We start from the raw sequence: 20,414 nt of genomic DNA, 5'->3' as shown, positions 1-20,414 counted from the left end.
TGGCCATAATACAAAAGTTTAAAAAATGTGGTCTGTGGAGACTTGGCAATTTGCATGGTGTGCTGGCTCTCCTCTGTGTTTACATCTAAAAATATAGGAAAATACTTTCCTTGTATTACTTTTCCGTTTGATTAGTTACTGTAATTGCCACAAGAATGTTTATAGGATCGTGTATGGGAGGAGAGGTGGTCTGCAGTATTGCAAATAGGATCAGGTGTCCACAAGACAGTCTCTTTTAAGCTGTGGTTCACACTATGGAAAATGTTGGTGAATCCCTGCCCTAAATGGCTATTTTTATCAAATATATAAAATGTGGAATAACTGCATAATGTTTCAGTGATGTGTTTCTTTGGTACTGATGTTTTCCTGTAAGCTAAAACTGATGATTGCATGGTCTGGAATTTGTCCATGATTTTGAGTTTGCTTTTCCTGTAACACTCTTCACCATGCTTAATATCCTGTATTTTTTAATAAGATTCCCTGGGGCTTATCTGTGAATTTCACTGAGGGGTTTGCTTTTAACTCTGCAGTAGATTTTTATTTCTGAGTGAAGGGTAACTTTGGAAGTACAGTATTGAGAATTGACCAGTGTTAAATATTCATGTGATCATTTGCTTGGTGCATTCTCTGGTTGTGTATTTTTGTTTTAAGTAAAATTAATGGTTAACAACAATACCTTCACTGTTACAGTATGAGAACATCATACTTGCCACACAGTGAAATATTTCTGACATCTACTGAGGCAACATAAAGTGTAGATCCCACTTCATCAGTGAGGTTGTGAATGTGCACACTTAAATTTCCCTCCTCGGCAATAACCACTGAAATCTGTTCACAGAGGAGCACATGTACACAAAGATAAATAAATTCCTTCTGTCACATCAGTACTTGGACTTGAAGAAAGTACCGGGATTTTATCAGCTTTTCTACAGCTTTGATTTAGAGGTAATGTGAGATTTATGTCCTGTCTGTTTCATAAACCCTCAGAGAGCAATATATTGCCTGGCTTAGCCAGTATTATGACTTGAGGGTGTTAATGTCTAGTAATCAACCAAAAAATCCCAGCAATTTTCTACTCAACACTTGTAATTATTTACTGGCATTTTTGTTTCATTTTTATTTTCATATAAATATTCATTATTTCTTTTGTGGTGGTGCCTAGTGGGCCCAATTAGGAATCAAAGCTCCACTGTGCCAGGCACCGTGCAAACACAGAATGAAGATCTAGTCCCTGCCCTGAAGAGCTTACAGTGATAGTCTAACTTAGTTATTAATGCTGAATTCAGTGAAAATATTTTAGAAATAGCAATCTTTTAAATTTTGTCTCTGATCACATTTGCCCCATTGACCCATTATTCCTGCAGAAATCTATCTGTTGGTTACATTTTGTGGTGGTAAAAACTGAAAAGAGGAAGTCTGGAAAAGTTGATATTGCCACTTGTAGGAAACTGTATTGTTTGTGCTGAGGCTTTTCCCAGCATGTTTTACTTTGAAATTGGTGACTCTGGTACTTTTCTATGTGGTTTCCAGCACAAAACAGAACGTGAGTGGGTTCTTGGGCTTCTTGGAGAAGGACTGCGAGATAAGCACTGCTATGAGCTGTACAACTATCAGAGGATTTTCCATGTCATTTTGTGCTTCTTCAACAGTCCACTGTGTGATGAAGCCTCCCAGGTAATTAAAAGGGGGGAAAAAACGTAAAACTTCAAGCAAATTAAGAAGGGACATATAGATGCTCTTCTTTCAAACTTGCTATTGTTCAACTGTATGGGGGGAAATATCCACTTACATCAAGACTATGTGCCACATTCTCATCATGGACCTGCACCATTTTTCACCAGCTGACCGTAATGGTCAGTGGCCTCATCTGCACCAATGAAACTAACTTTTGAAATTGTAATTTGTGCACTTTCAGTTGCGTAGTTGGGCCTTTGCCCTTTTTAGGATGGTTCACAAGCCAGCATTCCACCTTCACTGTACCCTAAACACTAGCCTAAAGTAATAATATTAATAGCTTGCTTTGTTGTATTGCATCATTATACCTGAAATGCAGCCTGTTTATAAGTTTGTCAGAAATGAAGGGCTCAGTCCTATTGGTCAGTGGTCTCCAAACTTTTTTGATCGTGCACCCCATCAGTAAAAAAATTTTGAGCACGCACCCCCTGCCGCACCGGCTCTACTGAAGGAGGAAAAAAAAAAAAAAAGAAAGGCACTCGGACTCCCGCTCGAACTGCCGAAGCAAAAATAAATAAATAAAAGGGCTCCTCCTGCCACGTAACCCCGAAGGATCCTCTTGCACACCCCCTGATCCAATAACATAGGGGGCATCCTTACAATGGAGAGAAGTGGAGGCTTATGTCAGCATTTTTAAAACTGAGTGATTTTGTTTCCTCAATTTTTGGACACCCAACTTGAGTCATCTTAAAGAAGCCTAACTTTCAGAAAATGTGGAGCATCCACCCTTGGAAAATCAGGTCCTTTATGGTATCTCAAGTTGGGCACTCAGAAATTGAGGTATCCAAAATCACTAGTTGCCTTTGAAAATGTTGGCCTAAAAATAAAAAAATATCTTGTTGCCTGGGCACTGCTTCTCTTTAATGATTCTAATATATCTGCCTCAAAATTAGAAAGTCTGGTGTTCTTTGGCCATTCTGAAGAACTTGAAATGTTTTTTTACAGTGTTTGCCTTTATGTGATTAGATACTGTCCACCAATTTTTCTAAATAGTTCACATTTTTTATTTACTTCTGTATGAATGGGTATTTTAATAGCTGCCTCTATTAGCTATCCCTCTAAAAATACATTTTAAAAACATTTTTGTTTACTCACATCACAAAATGTATAACAATTGGTGTTCCCAGTAGAGGAATGTCATAAGTGATGCAATAATAACAAATGCCTTGAACTCCTATAACACTGCAATCCAGGCACTTTACAAAATCTCAGAACACTATACAAAAATTAACTCATTATGCCTCACAACACCCCTGGAAGGTAGGTATCATTATTGCCATTTTATAGATGGGGAAACGTGAGATGTACTGAAATTTAATAGCTTGCCTCTGGTTACATAGCAAAAGCTAAACATAGGAGCCATGTCTCCTGACTCCCTATTCTGTGCTTTAACTTCTAGACAGACTTCCTTTCTATGGCCCTATTCAGCAAAGTACTTAAGCATGTACCTAGCCTTCAGTAGTCCCATTGACTCGTGCTTTGATGCTGCTTATCTGTTTAAGTTCAGTGAGGAACGGGTGCCTACGTCTCTGCGATATATCATCAAAACTAAGGGGCTCCGGCTGATGTCTGTGTGGAAGGTTATAGGGTTCAGTCAGGCATTTTCCCTGTCTTGTCGTTGTTTTCATTTGAATAAAAGCTTATCAAAAAATTAGATTACTATTCTATCATTCCTAAATGTTTATACTAGTGAACTAGCCCACAGCTATAGTTTATTGAAATAAAAGTATGTTTTGTTTTCTGTTTCAGAGTCACATTCTGGAAATACTGCAAAATGCTGCACGTATCACTAAAGCAGCCTATGAACTGATACGAGACCATAGCCTCTTAACCTGGATATTGTATATTCTGGAGAAAAGGTACATAGAAGGGGGATGTTGTAATGGGAAAGAATTGTACTCTTTGTGTATAAAGGGAGTATTTGTGCAATTGAAAACAAAAATAAAAAGGTTTATTCACCCATCTGTGTGTGTGAAAGAGACTTACATAGAGGTATCCAGTCAGTAAATTTTGGGGGTTGTTTTTTAGAAGTTTCTCACAAAGGTACTATGAAGATGACATATTAGGATAGCGCATTAGCCATTCACTTCTTCAAAGGTTGCTGTAGGCACCAAATCCTGCAATGACCTCTGCATGGCTGTTAATTTGATCCTCTATCCTGAATTGGAGAGAGAGAGAGAGAGAGAGACACACACACACACTCTCTCTCTCTCTCTCTCTCTCTCTCCCCCCCCTCCCTCCCTTCCCCCCCCCTTGCTCCCAGGCCCACCTGCAGATCAATTTGCAGAGCATAAACCTTGTGGGTGCCTTTCTTCACACCTGTCTGGAAGTGGAAGCATGGATTTGGCCCAATATGCACAATACTTATTTTGTGATTAGATTAGAAAGCATCTTCCTTGCCTATGATCAGGCAATAGGGATATTGTTTCTAATTATGTGGGATGGGTCACTGACCTCCAAGGTAATGAATAATAGACATAAGAATAGCTTTTGTTGTGTTAATAAAATGCAGACGATTGATGATCAGCGTGCTGACACCTATAATAGATCTTTTAATGGAAAAAGAAAGATTGATGATTTGTCCTTCTAAAGCAATAGTGGGCAACCTGTAGCCCGCTGTCCATCAGGTTAATCCGCTGGCAGGCAGCAAGACAGTTTATTTACATTGACCATCCGCAAGCACGGCCGCCCGCAGCTCCCAGTGGTTGTGGTTCGCTGTTCCTGGCCAATGGGAACTGCGGGAAGCGGCGCAGGCCAATTTGTCCAATTTGTTTTTAAAACTTCCAATGATGGGGACTCTACCACCTCCCCTGGAAGCCTATTCCAGAGCTTAACTATCTTTATAGTTAGAAAGTTTTTCCTAATATCCAACCTAAAACTCCTTGCTGCAGATTAAGCCCATTGCTTCTTATCCTGCCTTCAGTGGACATGGAGAGCCATTGATCACAGTCCTTTTTATAACAGCCTTTAATATATTGGAAGACTATTTATCAGGTCCCACCTCACTCTTCTTTTCTCAAGACTAAACATACCCAGTTGTTTCGTGATAGGTCAGGTTTTCTAAACCTTTTATCATTTTTGTTGCTTTCCTCTGAACTCTCTCCTAAATTGTGGCACCCAGAACGGGACACAGTACTCCAGCTAAGACCTCACCAGTGCCACGTAGTATGGGAAAATTACCTCCTGTGTCTTACATACAACATTCCTGTTAATACACCCCAGCATCATATTAGCCTTTTTGCAACAGCATCACATTGACGACTCATATCTAGTTTGTGTTCCACTGTAACCCCCAGATCCTTTTCAGCAGTACTACTGCCTAGACAGTTACTCCCCATTTTGTAGTTGTGCATTTGATTTTTTTCATTCCTAAGTGAAGTACTTTGCTCTTGTCTTTATTGAATTTCATTTTGTTGAATTCAGACCAATTCTCCAATTTTTCAAGGTCATTTTGAATTCTAATCCTGTCCTCCAAAGTGCTTGCAACCCCTCCCAGCTTGGTGTCATCTGCAAATGAAAAATCCTTAATACAAACCATAAGGGAAACTCTTGTTTTAAACAGTAATTGATCTAAAACAAATGGTGGCCGTTGCATAGTTTGCAGTTTAATGGGTTGCTTTGGAAAATTATTCAGATTTAATGAAAGATATAGTTGAGTCAAAAATCACTAGTTCTATTTATGGACCTTTGCCAGAAAGCTCTGTCAGTTCCTCGTAATAATAATAATTAATAATATGTAGCTCTTATAAAGTGTTACAAATTGTACAGATGGGAAAACTGAGGCACAGAGTGGCAAAGTGACTTGTCTGAGGTCACTCAGCAGGCCAGTGGCAGAGTGGGGAATAGAACCTAGGTCTCCAGAATTCCAGAACAATGCTGTATTCACTAGGCTACACTGCCACCCATAGAGGTGTTTTTTGTTCTATGGCATCTAAACAGGAAATGTTGGGAATTCTCAATGTATTGGGGAAGCCTGGCAACCAAGGCCTCAATCCTGCAACGAGTTCTACCTGGGTAGAATCCTGAGCCCATTTGGAGCCCCATTGACTTCAGGCCTGCCTGCATGTTCAGGGCCCCAAATGCTAACAAGTGGCTCCTTCTAGGAGATGGATTGGATGGTGACTAGGTCAGTTTCTGCATTCCACAAAGACATTTTTGTTTGTCTTTCAGGTTTCTGGAAAACAAGGTGCTAACCAATGTAATCTCCTTAGTCCACACTCTGTGGATAACAAATTTAGGAAACAAAGGAAGGGCGATGCCAATTCAAACTCTTTGCAAAAAAGAGCCGCAGGAGAACCAGAAGTTCCTTCCTCTTCAGCTTATAAATGAGTTTCTGTATGTTTTGATCATGCTTGTTAAACACATTCGGTAAGTCTTTTCCAATCAGGTTTCCAGGTTTATGTAATCACGTTGTTGTTCAGTTTGAAATATATTAGGCCAACATGAATTCACTTAATCTCTGATAAATTAGCCCTTTCCCCATTTTAAATGGTGATAATGAACCTGGGTGGAGGAACTTGTGCAGAAAGATTTTGCTTTTAAAAATATTAACAATGAAGTGGTGACTGTAAGGTGACTCATGTTCTAAGTACTGGACAGGTAGTTTTTAAAAAGGCAGCATTATGTAATTTGTCCTTTTCCTGCTAGATCAGACCCTGAATCCAGCACTTCAGCTCTCTGGCAGGCCTCCTCCCTGAAAAGCCTCAAGCTCACTCTGCCTGAGCAGTGGCCACAGTCTGGACAGCGAGTGGCACAGTCTCCATTGATGAGTTCTGCTAGGTCCCTACTTGATGCTTGGGCCAGATCCTCAAAGATATTTAGACACCTAACTCCCACTGAAATCAATGAGAGCTAGGTGCCTAAATACCCCTGAGGATCTGGGAGTCGGTCCATACCTTCTGAAGACCCCGCCGACTGGGTTTGCATTCATTATCTGATGCAGCCTTGGTTAGCAAGTGGCCTGTGTGGGGGAATCCGGCTCAGGCAAAGTGGTATAGGGAGGTATAGGCTAACAATGCAAAATTTTCAAAAATGACAAAGTGTTCCAGGTGCATGAGTCACTTTTGAAAATGTTACCCAAAATTTTTCTCCAGCTCTGGCAGTTCTTCCCCTGTGGAAGCCTGTCTGTGTGCTGGCAGCTAGACTGCCCGCCTGACAGAGGAAGAGGATTTATTACTATTATTTATCATTTGTCTTCTCTGTTTAGATCATAAGCCCTTAGGGGCAGGGACTGTCTCTGTTTGTACAGCATCTAACACTGATCTCAGCCTCTAGTTGCTACCATACAAATAATAAATATAGTCATGGTTAAGCTTTTTAAAGCTGACACTAGTGGAGTTAACTCGGTACTCAGTGGAGCTTCAATGAGTAGTGTGGCTGACTCACTTAGTTGGCTTTGAAAAACCTTAGCCAATAATAGTAATTGTGCGAGGTGTAGAATACAGGTGTCATAAAAAGACAGTCCCTTTCTCAAAGGGTTTACAGTCTTCCCCTGATGTCTTTTGACATTTATGCTGAGAGAACAGACAAACCAGGTCATGGTGAGCAAGGAGAGATGACAAGGAAACTGGTGATGTTTGGTACAATAAGCAGTGGTCTCATTCCACCTTAGCCATTCATCCAGATGGGTGTTTGTCACAACATGAAAAATAAATTTATTGTTCTTCCCTCTTGAAGTTTGAAAACTCATGTAAAATAAATACTTTTAGATGAAGCACCAGAGCATTTCCCACACTACTGTGTGCTGTCTGGCTTTTACTGTTACCTTTTCCAGGCTGCAGGTAATCTGTAGAGCAGAGTTGTGGTGTATGTGATTTTTTGTCTCTGTCCCATCAGGCACTAATGGAGAGAAGCAGCAGAAATTCAGTCTGAGTGAGATTAACTGTCTCTTGCATCCTAAGAAACTAAATTTAAAAAATCAGAGGATTTTAAATAGCCGTGTATTTAGCTTTTTTCTTTTGGTTAACATGTAGAAAAATATATTTTATGAATTTTTTTAAAATTTCCTTTTTCTTTTTGAAATAGGACCAACTTGGATTTTGCCACGCTCACTCAGTTTTTCAGTACGTTCAGTTCTGTGCTAGGATACCGAGCTACTGTTGTTGCGGCCTTCAGACAAATGGGCAGATTTACTGTAAATGAGAGTGTCCTTTCAAACAAAGATGTCCTAATGCTCTTGCATAAGTGGGGAATCATTGAAAGAAATCTGCAGCTCCAAGAAGATGTGCAAACAACTGCTCAAAAATATCAAGTCAAAGAGTTGCTTAGTAAGTATTAAAAATGTTGATTTAAAAGCACATTGGTTGCAGTGATTTTTAACATTGTTTAAACAAATAAAAGTGGATTCTGAGCACTTTTAGGAACCAATATTTCCAAAGGAAACCAGTTTTAAAGTAAGAAAAAAATCAGTAATAAATCAGGTATTGTGGTTTGTAAAAATATATTTTATTATATTTTCACATGAAAGTAAATACAGTTTTAAAAAAATTGTGTGGAGGCTTAGTCATCAGCTTGCCATAATAAACTAAAAGTGTTAAAAATATTCTATCTGACAGAATGGCATAATGACTGTGGCAGATTGTGTGGACAATATTTTCTGGGGTTTGGCAGCCTGTTTGTATCTGTTGCATGTTCTTATATTAGTGAATATAAGCCTTGCAACAGAAATATCTGATCAAGAAGCCAATGGGTTAAGCAGCTGGAATGATGAAATTCTGACCCAAACAGTTTTGCTGGGTGGTCTCTTCCATTTAATAAAGTTGTCTCATTTCAGATAGTTGGTATATACCTTTCAAGAACCTTACATCAGAATTATTTTTATATCGGTATTAAATTAAATTTTTTTTTTTTAAGAATCTTCAGAGTGGATTTCAGTTTTTCACCTTTTTGCTTTCATAGCAGGACATTAAGGAATTATTTTAATAAAAATAGAAAACAACACTTTATGTATAGGTTAATATGCATTTCTTTCCATGTTTTTAAAGGACACTGCAGAGTTAAACATTTTCCAAAATGTACATGTACAAATGTAAAAATAAGTTTTAACAAAACTGAAGATTATATAAAAATATTGTTATGATTTAAAAAGAAAACAAAATGCCAGTGGGAATAGTGTTATAAACAAACATACAGTGGTCTACAGCGTTTGCAGCCAAAGCCTTGCAGTGTTCTGAGAGTGCTTGAGAACCTAAAAATGAAATTGATTTGAAACTGGGTATAAATCAAAAATGAAATTGACTAGTCTATTTTCATTGTCCATGCTGAGAGAAATACAAAAAGTAAAGGAACAGCACAATGAGTGAAAAGCAAATTAGACTTTTTACTGCTCTTTCCATTTCAATAATATATAAGGATATTGGGAGGAGGGGAAGAAGAGGGGTATATTTTTTTAATCCAGTGCATCAGGATCAGTGATACTGTAGTTTTTACAGAATATGTTGTCACTTAACAAAGTATATATATATTAAAAGCCCACCAAATTTTAAAAGATGTCAAAAATATTTTTTTAGGTATTTCTAGGGATTCTGTATATTTGCCTGTGCCATATTATTAACATATATATATAATTTTAGTTTAGTGAATTATGTTTGCATTTGTTACCATTTCTATAGTTAACAATCAATTATTGTGTCCAGTTTCATTCTCCAGCCTTCAGCAGTTTATAAGACAGTCACAAAAATTCCCTTTGACATTTTTGCTGTTAAAATCACCTGCTGGGGTTGATATTAATTTTTTTTAGTAATCGAAATTGGTTTAAATCTATTGTATTTATTGCAAAATAATTGAGATTTCTGATGACTTTCCAGATTTTTCAAAATTAGCATCTCTGACAATGCCCCATTCAGTACTGATGCAGTAGAATAAATGCATTGCTGCTGTTTACAAGCCTTACTGCTTTGATAATATGAATGAATTGAACTGAAAGTTTCACATAACCTTACATAAGTCTAAGCTTTCACAAGATCAGTGACAAACTACATCCTGTGGATGTGGGGCCCACTGAAGTCAATGGAAAGACACCCATTGGCTTCATTGAGCTTTGGATCAGGGCCCTAGTGAAGTAATTGCACCCTTTGCAGTTAGAAGCTTTAATTCAACAGGGTACCTAAGCATGTAACTTAACATTTTAAGCACACAAATACTTCTTTTTTTTTTTTTTAATCAGGCCAGAAGCATGTACCTTGCAACCTCCCAGCAGCTGTAATTACACAAGGCCATCCTCCCTGCATTATTGCTTTACAGTGACAAGAGTTTTTGAAGGGCTTGAAATGTATTTTTATTTTTCCCATTTACAGAAAATATTAAAGAAAAGAACAAAGGTCAAGTCCCATTTCGGCCTTCATCTCGCCATGTTCGGAAAAAGGATGTGGTAGAAAGAGAAGAAGAAACGGACTCAGAGCTGAAGGTCTCAAACTTAGAGAAATGCAGAGACCATCTGGAGTCCATATTGGTTCATTGGGAGCCTGTTTATCCAGCCCCGTTTGCTAAACTTCCAGAGGAACAGCTTGAAGCTACTGATCCAGAGAATGAAACTATCAGTCTTACATGTGCAACTGCTTACATAGTAACCAAATGGCTAGTGAAGTCCATGGTTGATCATAGCCTCAATATACAAAATGTATTTTTGACTCTCAAGTGGCTAAACAGTAGCATTTTGCCACACCCTCCGGTAGTGCGGGAGATTCTTAGGGATGCCACACTGAAAAGTAGTGTGTTTAAGCTTTACAACAGAATCTGTGAAGCCAACGAAGAGAAGTCATCAAACATTGAAGAGCTCTGTTTGTTTAATACAATCATGCTTCACTTTCTGGATGCTCAGGGGTTGACTAACGCCAGTTGTCATAAGGTGGTGAAAACGTTCTGCCTGTCAGCAATGAAAGAAAAGGATGAAATCAAGAAAGGTAACTTGTCCTTTTTTTGTTTACACTCAGTAACAGGGCAGAGGAGTAGATGACAGTAGTTGTGTAGTTAAATATTTTTCATTCATCAAATGTTTTTGAAATCTGTCTTTGCTAAGATGGAGGATCATCACTTCAGAAAGTTATGTCCTTCCCAAGAAGATAGCCTATTGGTCATTAATTAATATAGAATATGGTCTTCACCTCAAAAGAATATTTGATATAACATTAGTCCTGGTCCCCAAAAGAAGCTGTTGTCTTGGATTAAATTTGGCTTGCTTAATTATATACATGGATATCTGAAGTTGTATGGGGGAAATATTCTTGCACCAAAAGTCACATTACAGGTTCTGGTTTGCATGACACCAGTTCTGTCCATTTGTTGACAAAAGTGGTTGCTAATGGTATAATTAGCTATATTCAAAGATGTCGGAGGTTTCCACTAAAAAGAGGGTATTTTCTATTAGAGGTGGGGAGTGGATGGTCCGAGATGAGCACAAAAAATTAGATTGTCCATTAAAGCAAAGGATTAGCAAACTCTAGCTTAAAAAAACAGTTTTGAAAGGGAAATTTTGGTAAAATAGATTTTTCCATGTTACTGTTTTGAAACTGAAGAGTATTCTGATTCCTTTTTTCTTCACTTTTGTTTCACAGCTTCTTGTGTATTCCTGGCTTCTGTTTACATTGGGGACATTTGGCTTGGAGCACAGGAACCAGATATGTTTATAAGCCATGTCAAATTGATCTGTGGTGGTACAGATGGTAAATTAAATGGTGATGACAAGAAAATGCACAAACAAGCGGAAGAAGCCATGGTGTCTCTTTGCAAAGACATTTATTTAGCTATTTTGGGGCATTAATTCTCTATACTGACTCATACTCAAAATGTCAAATCCTATGTCATCACTGCTGGTAACCATGAAATCCTCTTTGAATTGTACTATGTACAAATCTAACTTGTTTTCCATACACTTGTACAAGCTCAGAAAAAGAGAGCAAGACTTAAAAGAATTCTGTACACAGAGAATCTAGCAGTAGAATATTCAAGCAGTGTTTGCTCTTTCTTTGGCAGACAAGGGCAAGGTGGGACACTGGAGCTATGATGTAATTTATACTGCAAACATTTTTTACTTTCTAGAATACTAAAAAGAAAAATTGCTGATTACTGCAGTGCCTCCAAACTCATTTTCATTTCCCCATTGGCCAGAGAACACAAGTCTTAGCCATCAGAACCAAGGAGGAGACATAACTATGACAAAGACCTATCTTCTCACACTTCTGAAGAGATGAGGGATGGTCTTCTATGTGCTTATCTGAGTCCTAACCCCTGCTTTTCCAGAGAGTGGGGATGAGTGTTTCCGAAGCAGACCCAACTTCTGCATCATAGAGAGAGGGAAAAATGTGAACCTGAGTCTCCTGTGTAACAGTGACATGCACTAGGTTACTGCTGACTGGGACAGTCTAAAGACTCAGATTTCAATAGGATAATGATTGGTCCTTCTGCCTATTTTCTCAGTAAAAGCACAATGCTATGGTACTGCTTCACTTCTGTTAAATCCAAAGATTGCTTTCTTCAAATTAAGACAAAAAATAGTATAATTGACCAAAACAAGACCTAAATGAATTGTTCCTCATCAAATAAAATTGTATTCTTTTGCACGTTGTCCATGAAATCTAATTAAAGATTTCTTGAACAAGACCTGGAAGGGGCAAGATAATATACCATTTCAGATATGCAAACATGCAGATGCTGCATTTCAAGCTTTGAAATGTAAACCAGGGTTTGTTATAATGCCTCATATGTGCTATGCATAGGTACTTTGTACAGATTTCTGACTGGAAGTAAAGTCCGATATACACACTCCATTTAATGTTTATAGAATCTGTTTTTAATACAAGTGTAACATTTCACATTCACTTCATGGTATGGAATTATATTTTATATGTTAATATATTCTGAAATATAATTTATTTTCTTGTCGTTTTTATTCATAGTATCAGTCTATTTGAAGATGATTTTTAAAAAATACAGAAACATTCTCTTTGCTTGTTCAGTGAAAATATATTTTATTCCAAAGGGCCCATCAGGGGTTGTACAGTCACATAATTTAGGCCTAAAATTTGACAACCATTTAAAATGATGTGAATTTTCTTTTCAATTAAAAAAAAAAAAAAGCATTTTCTTAAAAAATAAATAAATAATTCACTGTTGCCAAGAAGTAGGATATTAAAGCAATAGCTGCACCCAGCAACCAAGAGCAAACTTTATTTTCAGACCTTTACGTATTGATAACACATTGCTGTTGCTTATGCTGGTAGAGAGAGACATTTCTTTTTTAAATGGTAGTTTCAAAAACATTAACAAGAAGAAAACTCCTTATCATGTAAGTGAGCTGACAAGTTAAAATTATTAGTCTGGCCTGTGAAGGACATACAGTTCACATGGACTTTTATCGGTGGCGCTTATCTAAATCTTCATTTGGGCACTTTTAAAAATAAGGATTGATTTCCAACTGGTGAGCTGCAATCTATTCTACAAATGTGGTAATTAGGTACTTTTAAAAGTACAGGTTAAGTGGCCAAAGATCTTTAAAAGTTCATATGATCTATTGAATGATTTCTTTATTACTGCCCCACTACAAAGCATTCTAAGTAAACTGTTTATGTGGGCACTTAATTTAACATTTAAAAATATATTAAAAAGACAAAAACAACGAGGAGTCCAGTGGCCCTTAAAGACTAACAGATTTATTTGGGCATAAGCTTTCGTGGGTAAAAAACCTCACTTATTCAGATGTAGGGTTTTTTTACCCACAAAAGATTATGCCCAAATAAATCTGTTAGTCTTTAAGGTGCCACTGGACTCCTCGTTGTTTTTGTGGATACAGACTAACTCGACTACCCCTCTGATATTAAAAAGATATAACAGCAATGTCAGTAAAAAAACAAATGCAGTGAATATGCCCAAGAAAACTAATCTACATTTTGAACCAAGGAGCTGCACTACTTTAAATAAAGTAAGTTGCCAACTTTGGCCCTGGTCCTACAATGAGAACTGTGTGGATGGATCGTCACTGAAGTCAATGGGGCTTTTCATGAGTGGGTCACCCCTGGTTCTCATTGTAGGGGTGTAAAGGCCTTTAACGTTCAGTAAAGATGTGATCCCATTGTCCACTGATGGATTCTGTGGACTTTGAATTGGGTCTGCAAGTACTTCCCTTTGTGTACCGTGTGTGAAATATATTTGTAGTTTTTAGCAGCAGTTGGTATTTCTCAGGATTTAAAGCAGAGCAGGAAAGATGTGGCTCAGTGGTAGTATTACAGCCCTGGGGCATTCTGACTGGTTCAGCAAGGGGTTGCTGAAGTAACAAGAGAAAAGAATTTTAGGCCTCTAGATTGGAGGTTTCATAATAGGCTGATTCAGTAGAAATTAGGATCCTCTGAGAGTCATTTGGCATCAAGATTTTTTTTAGGGAGCTCAGGTTGATTTTGAAGCACATAAAGGGACTGGACTTGAGTCCTACTGCTGTGGAGTTTGTAGCCTACAGAAGGGGGTAGAATTCCAGCAAACCATGAAACCTGGCAAACCACAAGGAGGAGGAGCATTCACCTACAGAAAAGTATGTGAAGAAAAGTCCCTACTGGGAGGATTGGTAAACTTGAGATACCCAGAAATTGGTGTAGGTAGGAATGTCACCAGAAGGAAAGCTATTCTTCCCCAGAAGTATTTAGCATTATTTAAGGGGTGGATTGCATTTTAGTATATTTAATATTAGTTTGTTTTCCAGGTTTGGTTTATTCTGCATATAAAGCTATTGTTTTCTTAAAGTAATTTAAAAACATATTTTATTTCCTTGTTCTTTGGACTTTGTGTAAAAAAAAATAAAAAAAATAAAAATCCATCTTTGGTTTCCATATTACGCTGAACTGTTACATATAATGTCAAGGAAATAATAGAGTATACGTAACTTCAATGGGTCTGTGCTTGAATCAGGCCACATTGTAACTAAAAAAGAGAACACCAGTGATCATGGAATGATTGCTGAAGTATCTCAATCACTCAATCCTCTTGGAATCAGCCATTGAGAATAGTTTTGATATCAAGTAGATGTCTGTCACAGGCTATCATTAGTCAATAAGGAGGATGTCCACCAGTTCAGACTGAAGGCCTGAGCAGGGCAATTGATGCAATGATCTGTTAGCACCACGTAAGCAGAAAAATATCCAGGGTGAAATATTGGCCCTATTGAAGACAATGGAATTTTGCCAGGATTTCACCCCAAATACATATTTATTATGTCAGCCATGAACCCTGCCAAGTATCTCATGCAGAACTCTCTAATCTAATAAAAGAGGAGCACATTTGAGAAAAAAGGGGGAAGGCTGCTGTGGCCATATCTATTTGTCTATTAGAAAGTGAGGTGCTTTGACATTTCCTTGCTAATAACCTGCCTTGAATTCCTGCAATCATTTCCACACACACCCACCTGGTCCATGACTCAGTCTGACTCAACCCACTTTAACCCCTGGTGTTTCTGAGCCTATTGCTGGTAGATAGACTTGCTTTAAAAAATATTATACAATACTATTTGCAGTATCGCCAACCCCCAACATTAAATCATGAGACATGAGATTTTTTTTAAAGGTTATGTTGTCTGTTCGGTCTCTGATTTTTGAACTGCCCTTGTCCATCCTCAGTGTGTGTGAGACAATTAGTATTGCCAGTTCCCAGATTTGTGTAGAGTATGGTGATTCGGTGACCTGCCTGATGGTACGGAGCTTCCAGCTTCTCTCCAAACCTCACAGTTCTAATTAATTAATTCTGTGTCCCACTCAGCCCAGCAATTAATTATGCAACCCTCACATGAGTACTGCTCCCTAGCCCCCACATCATCTTGACCTTGTCAGCCTCGCCTCTGCTCATCCTGCAGCGTTAGGAGTTCTTCACCCCTCTCTCCCAGGCCCTTCCTCCTCCCCCTTCCTAGGCCTGGGGGTGGGGCAGCTCCAGTGGTCTTCACCCACCTTTTCCTTCCCAGGCCTGGTGTTGCAGGGATGGAGCCGAGACCAGACTGACCCATTGTTCACAGGAGGAAAGAGGAAATGGAGCTACCCTAAGCTGCAGGGCTCTTTTTGGTCCCTCCTCCCTAATTCTGTCCTGTAAGAATGGTGTCAGCTGCTCTCTCTCACTCCTACACGACCCAAGAACCTATCTGGCTCCTGAGCAGGGCTGGCTCCAGGCACCAGCATAGGAAGCAGGTGCTTGGGGCGGCCAATTCAAAGAGGCGGCACTCTGTCCGGTATCGGGGCAGCACGTCCAGGTCTTCGGCAATTCGGTGGCGGGTCCCTCATTCCCTCTCCTCCTCTTTGAGCTGCTGCCGAATTGCCGCCGAAGAGGAAGAGAGGGAGGACCCGCTGCCGAACTACCGCCGAACAAGCGGCGCGATTTAGCTGCCGCCAAAGTGCCACCGCTCGTCCTTTTTTTTTTTTTACCGGTTGGGGCGGCAGAAAAGCTGGAGCCGGCCCTGCTCCTGAGAGGAGGAGGAGTGAAAGCTATGCCTATCTTCTGCAGCAGCTCTGATTGGCTGCTTTTCCCCAGGCAGTAGGAAAGTTGGAAGGGGTTTTACTTTTCCTCCAGACAGAGGGTTGGAGCGTCTCATTTCATCGCCAGACTGGCTCCAGCCCTGACCAAAATCACATTAGTTGTGAAGAAATCCCAAGAGTTGGCAACACTGCAAGTTGTTGCGCTGATGATAAAACTGTCAGAAGTAAAAGACTGCAAAGTTTTCATCCGACTTTAACACCAGTGTAGCAATCAAATAATGGCAGAGTTTCAGTGGTAACATTTTCTTTCTGGTCATTACTTTTGGTATTAAAGCAGACTAGAAATTGGTTTATACAATCTTTCAGAGGGCAAGCCTGTGGCTACTGGGTCATGACTATTGTCACTTGCCAGCTTTATTTACAAATACACTTCAGTTTGTTTATGGTAAGAAATGCTGCTATTAACCATTTGGCTAAACTAAGCAGGTAAACTTTTCTTAAAGTAACCAGATATTTTTAAATAATAAAGTAAATAAAACACATTCTGTTATACTTTAAAAAATAGCTGAATTTGAAGCCGGTGGAGCCAGGTGCAATTCTCTGCTCTGCAGTCACAAGGCTTTTAAATTTGACATTGGTCTAAAATTGTCCTTCTCAGCAAAGTGGCCAGAAGATAATGCAATATGCTAAGATGAGGTTGGCAATGAGAAGATGAGCTGAGGACAGGTGCCTGAGGAAATAAGATTGATGACTATGGTCATGATGGAGCTCATAAGGAATAAGTATTGCAGGAAAAATATTTAAATCTAATACAATCAAAGGGTTCTCTTCAAATTAATAAAACCTTTGATCCTGCAAAGATTTACACATCTTATCTCCATGCACATGAACAGCTCAGCTGAAGATGATATCTAGTGCATAAAGGCAAGCCAATTCGTAACAGTTTGCAGGACTGGAATCTAATTTGGTATTCTATACCAGTGGTTCTCAACCACGGGTATGCGACCCCACGCAGAGGTCTTCCAGGGGGTACATCAACTGATCTAAACATTTGCCTCATTTTACAACAGGCTACATGAAAAGCACTAGTGAAGTCAGTACAAACTGAAATTTCATACATGTATTTTATATGGTAAAAATGAGAAAGTAAGCAATTTTTCAGTAATGGAGTGTTGTGACACTTTTTTATTTTTATGTCTGATTTTTGTAAGCAAGTAGTTTTTAAGTGAGGTAAAACTTAGGGTACACAAGACAAATCAGACTCCTGAAAGGTGTACAGTAGTCTGGAAAGATTGAGAACCACTTTTATCTACCTCTACTTGCAGGAACAGCCCCTGCTCACAGCCACACTGGAGTAAATCAGAGTAATATACTTGACAACAGAAGAGTTGCTTCAGATTTACAACCATGTAACAGAGAGCAGAATCTGTCCCTGATTATTTTTTTAAGTTGTTCTTACATCTAGTACATTAGTAATTTGCAAGATCTGGGATTATTCAACACCTCTAATAAACAGCAAGTCTAGCTAGGTGCCTAAATAGCTTAAGAAGCCTAAATCATTAGGCATCTAGGTTTGAATATTTTGAATTTTAGTCTTAGTTTTTAAAATTATTTTTGTTCTCTTTTTCAGGGCTAATTTAGTTTAATTTTATACAGCTACTAACAGGTATCAAGGGTATTCTTGTATCTTCCCACTGTCATAATCACTATGATTGGTTTTTAAGGAATCCGTTTCCAGTTCTCACTCAAGCCGAGATACTTCCATGAATGCCAATTTCATCTGAAAGAGAATTACATGGTTCAGTAGCGATCAAGTCTGAGTCCGGACTGCTGAGATCATCACAATGCAGCCGCTCAACATTGGAGCTACTTCCTTCCAGATGTTCTATCCGGTTACCTGCAAGCACTTGTCTGTAATGTGTGGAAAGAAAAAAATGTGTTGTTAGAGACATGCTGCAGATCTCATATAAATATAATTAGAGTTTATAAACATTATAGATTATTATATTCTAACACAAAAGGTATTGCATCCAACATGAGATAACTCTGTTTTGGACCTCATTATGATGGATAAAGATGAATTAATTACTGGACTGGAAGTTAGTTGGTTGTCTAGGCACTAGCGATCATGACCTGATTACATTCAATATGGGTGCACAGAGGACAGTCCCAACCACTAATCTATGCTCTTGGTGCTTCAAAAGGGCTAATTTCCCAAAATGGAGGAAAATTATGAGCAAAATCAGACAGGGAGTTCTTTAAGAAGAGTTTATTAGATAACCAAAAGTCACAATTGATTCCACAATCAAGAGGATGACTTTGGCTAAAAGCTCCTCCGAGTTCAGTGGCAAAGCAAAGGCAGCAGTAAGAAATTAAAAAAGAACATATAACACATGTAAAAAGGGAAAATTGATGTCAATCAATGTAAGTTAGAAGTTATGAAGTGTAAAAAAACAAGAAGTTAAAGACAGCAGGGAAAAATCCAAGCAAGTCAGAGCTAAGAACATTAGTTAGGAACAACTGTTAAGAATAAAAGAAATTCGAGCAATGGCATAGGCCCATTACTAGGTAAATATAGTGCAATTGTTGATGATGATGCAGAAAAGGCAGAAGTTTTCAATAAATACTTCTGTTCTGTATTTGGAAAGAAGCAGGATGATGTATTCATATCACATGAGGTTGATGAAGTATTTTCCAATCCATTAGTAACTAAGGAGGAGGTTAAACAACATCTAGTAGGGATAAACATTTTGAAATCAGCAGTCCTAGATAACTTGCACCCAAGAGTCCTAAAAGAGTTGGCTGAAGAGAACTACGGCTTGCTGATGTTAAATAAATCTTGGAATATTGGGGAAATTCCAGAGGACTGGAAGAGTGCTAATCTGCCAGTATTCAAAAAGGAACAAACTTGATTTAATTATTTCATGAGATTATAAATTTGGTCGATAAAGATAACTGTGCAGATGTAATATACTTTGATTTATTACCACACAACAGTTTGATTAAAAAATTAGCATTAGACAATAACAATAAAGCACACATTAAATGGATTAAAATCTGGCTAATTGCTAGATTTCAAAAAGTAGTTGTCAATGGGGAATCTTCATGGAATGGGGTTCCACAGAGAAAGGTACTGGGCCTCTGTTAAACATTTTCATCAATGATCTGGAAGTAAATATAAAACCACTGCTGGTAAAATCTGTGGATGACACAAAGAGTGGAGGGTAAATCATGAGGACAGGGCAGTCATACAGCGCAATCTGGTTATTTAGTAAAGTGGGTCCATTCAAACAAAATGCTTTTTTAATACGACTAAATGCAAAGCTATCCATCTTAGGAACAAAGACTGCAGACTACACTTACAGAATGGGAGACTAAAGCAGTGCCTCTGAAAAGGGTTTAGGGGGTCATAGTGGGAAAGTAACTCAACACGAGCTCCCATTGTGATGCTGTGGCAAAAAGGGCTAATGTGATCTTTAGGTGCATAAATGGGGGGTAGTGAATAGGAGAGAGAGAGTGTGTGTGATTTTACCTCTGTATTTGGCATTGGCAAGGCTGATACTGGAATAGTGCATACAGTTCCGGTATCCACATTTGGGGGAGGGATAACTCAGTGGTTTGAGCATTGGCCTGCTAAACCCAGGGTTGTGAATTCAATCCTTGAGGGGGCCACTTAGGGATCTGGGGCAAAATCAGTACTTGGTCCTGCTAGTGAAGGCAGGGGGCTGGACTTGATGACCTTCAAGGTCCCTTCCAGTTCTAGGAGATAGGATATCTCCATTAATTTATTTATGTAAAAGAATGTTGAAAAATTGGAAAGGGTGCAAAAAAGAGACACAAAAAATTATTCAAGTGCTGGAAAAAATGCTTTGCAGTGACAGACTTAAAGAATATCAGCTCCATCTGCTTATCAACATGAAGATTGAGAGGTGACTTAAATACCTTTACAGGGAGAAAATACCAGCTACTAAAGGATGTTTTAATCTAGCAAAGAAAGGCATAACAAGAAGCTGGCTGGAAGCTGAAGCCAGACAAATTCAAATTAGAAATTAGACATAAATTCTTAACAGTGAGGGTGATCACCCATTGGAACAAACTACCAAGGGAAGTGATAGATTTTCCTTCTTTTGATGTCTTCAAATCAAGACTAATGCCTTTCCGGAAGATATACTTTGAGCCAAATACTAATTATGCTTTAGTCAAACAAATCTTATTGGACTCAGTACAGGGCTAGCTGGATGA

At 38.6% G+C, this 20,414-nt stretch overlaps 2 protein-coding genes across 2 annotated transcripts in view; one reads left to right on the top strand and one right to left on the bottom strand.

Annotated features, from left to right (window-relative positions):
• URB1 (URB1 ribosome biogenesis homolog) overlaps nucleotides 1–11,491 on the top strand; it is a 74,442-nt gene extending 62,951 nt beyond the window's left edge. The window contains exons 33-39 of the mRNA XM_065420033.1: nucleotides 839–945; nucleotides 1,531–1,674; nucleotides 3,484–3,593; nucleotides 5,905–6,102; nucleotides 7,759–8,000; nucleotides 10,029–10,634; nucleotides 11,286–11,491. Of these exons, the coding sequence (XP_065276105.1) occupies nucleotides 839–945; nucleotides 1,531–1,674; nucleotides 3,484–3,593; nucleotides 5,905–6,102; nucleotides 7,759–8,000; nucleotides 10,029–10,634; nucleotides 11,286–11,491 (1,613 nt within the window). The remainder of the gene's footprint in view (nucleotides 1–838; nucleotides 946–1,530; nucleotides 1,675–3,483; nucleotides 3,594–5,904; nucleotides 6,103–7,758; nucleotides 8,001–10,028; nucleotides 10,635–11,285) is intronic.
• Nucleotides 11,492–17,917: 6,426 nt separating this feature from the next.
• MRAP (melanocortin 2 receptor accessory protein) overlaps nucleotides 17,918–20,414 on the bottom strand; it is a 14,868-nt gene continuing 12,371 nt past the window's right edge. Inside the window, exon 3 of the mRNA XM_065421920.1 lies at nucleotides 17,918–18,083. Coding sequence (XP_065277992.1) covers nucleotides 17,918–18,083 — 166 coding nt within the window. The remainder of the gene's footprint in view (nucleotides 18,084–20,414) is intronic.

This window comes from Emys orbicularis, chromosome 1, assembly GCF_028017835.1.
Source record: "Emys orbicularis isolate rEmyOrb1 chromosome 1, rEmyOrb1.hap1, whole genome shotgun sequence".
Classification (NCBI taxonomy): Eukaryota; Metazoa; Chordata; order Testudines; family Emydidae; genus Emys; species Emys orbicularis.
Note: the sequence above shows the minus strand (reverse complement) of the source record. Positions and strands in the feature narration are given on the sequence as shown.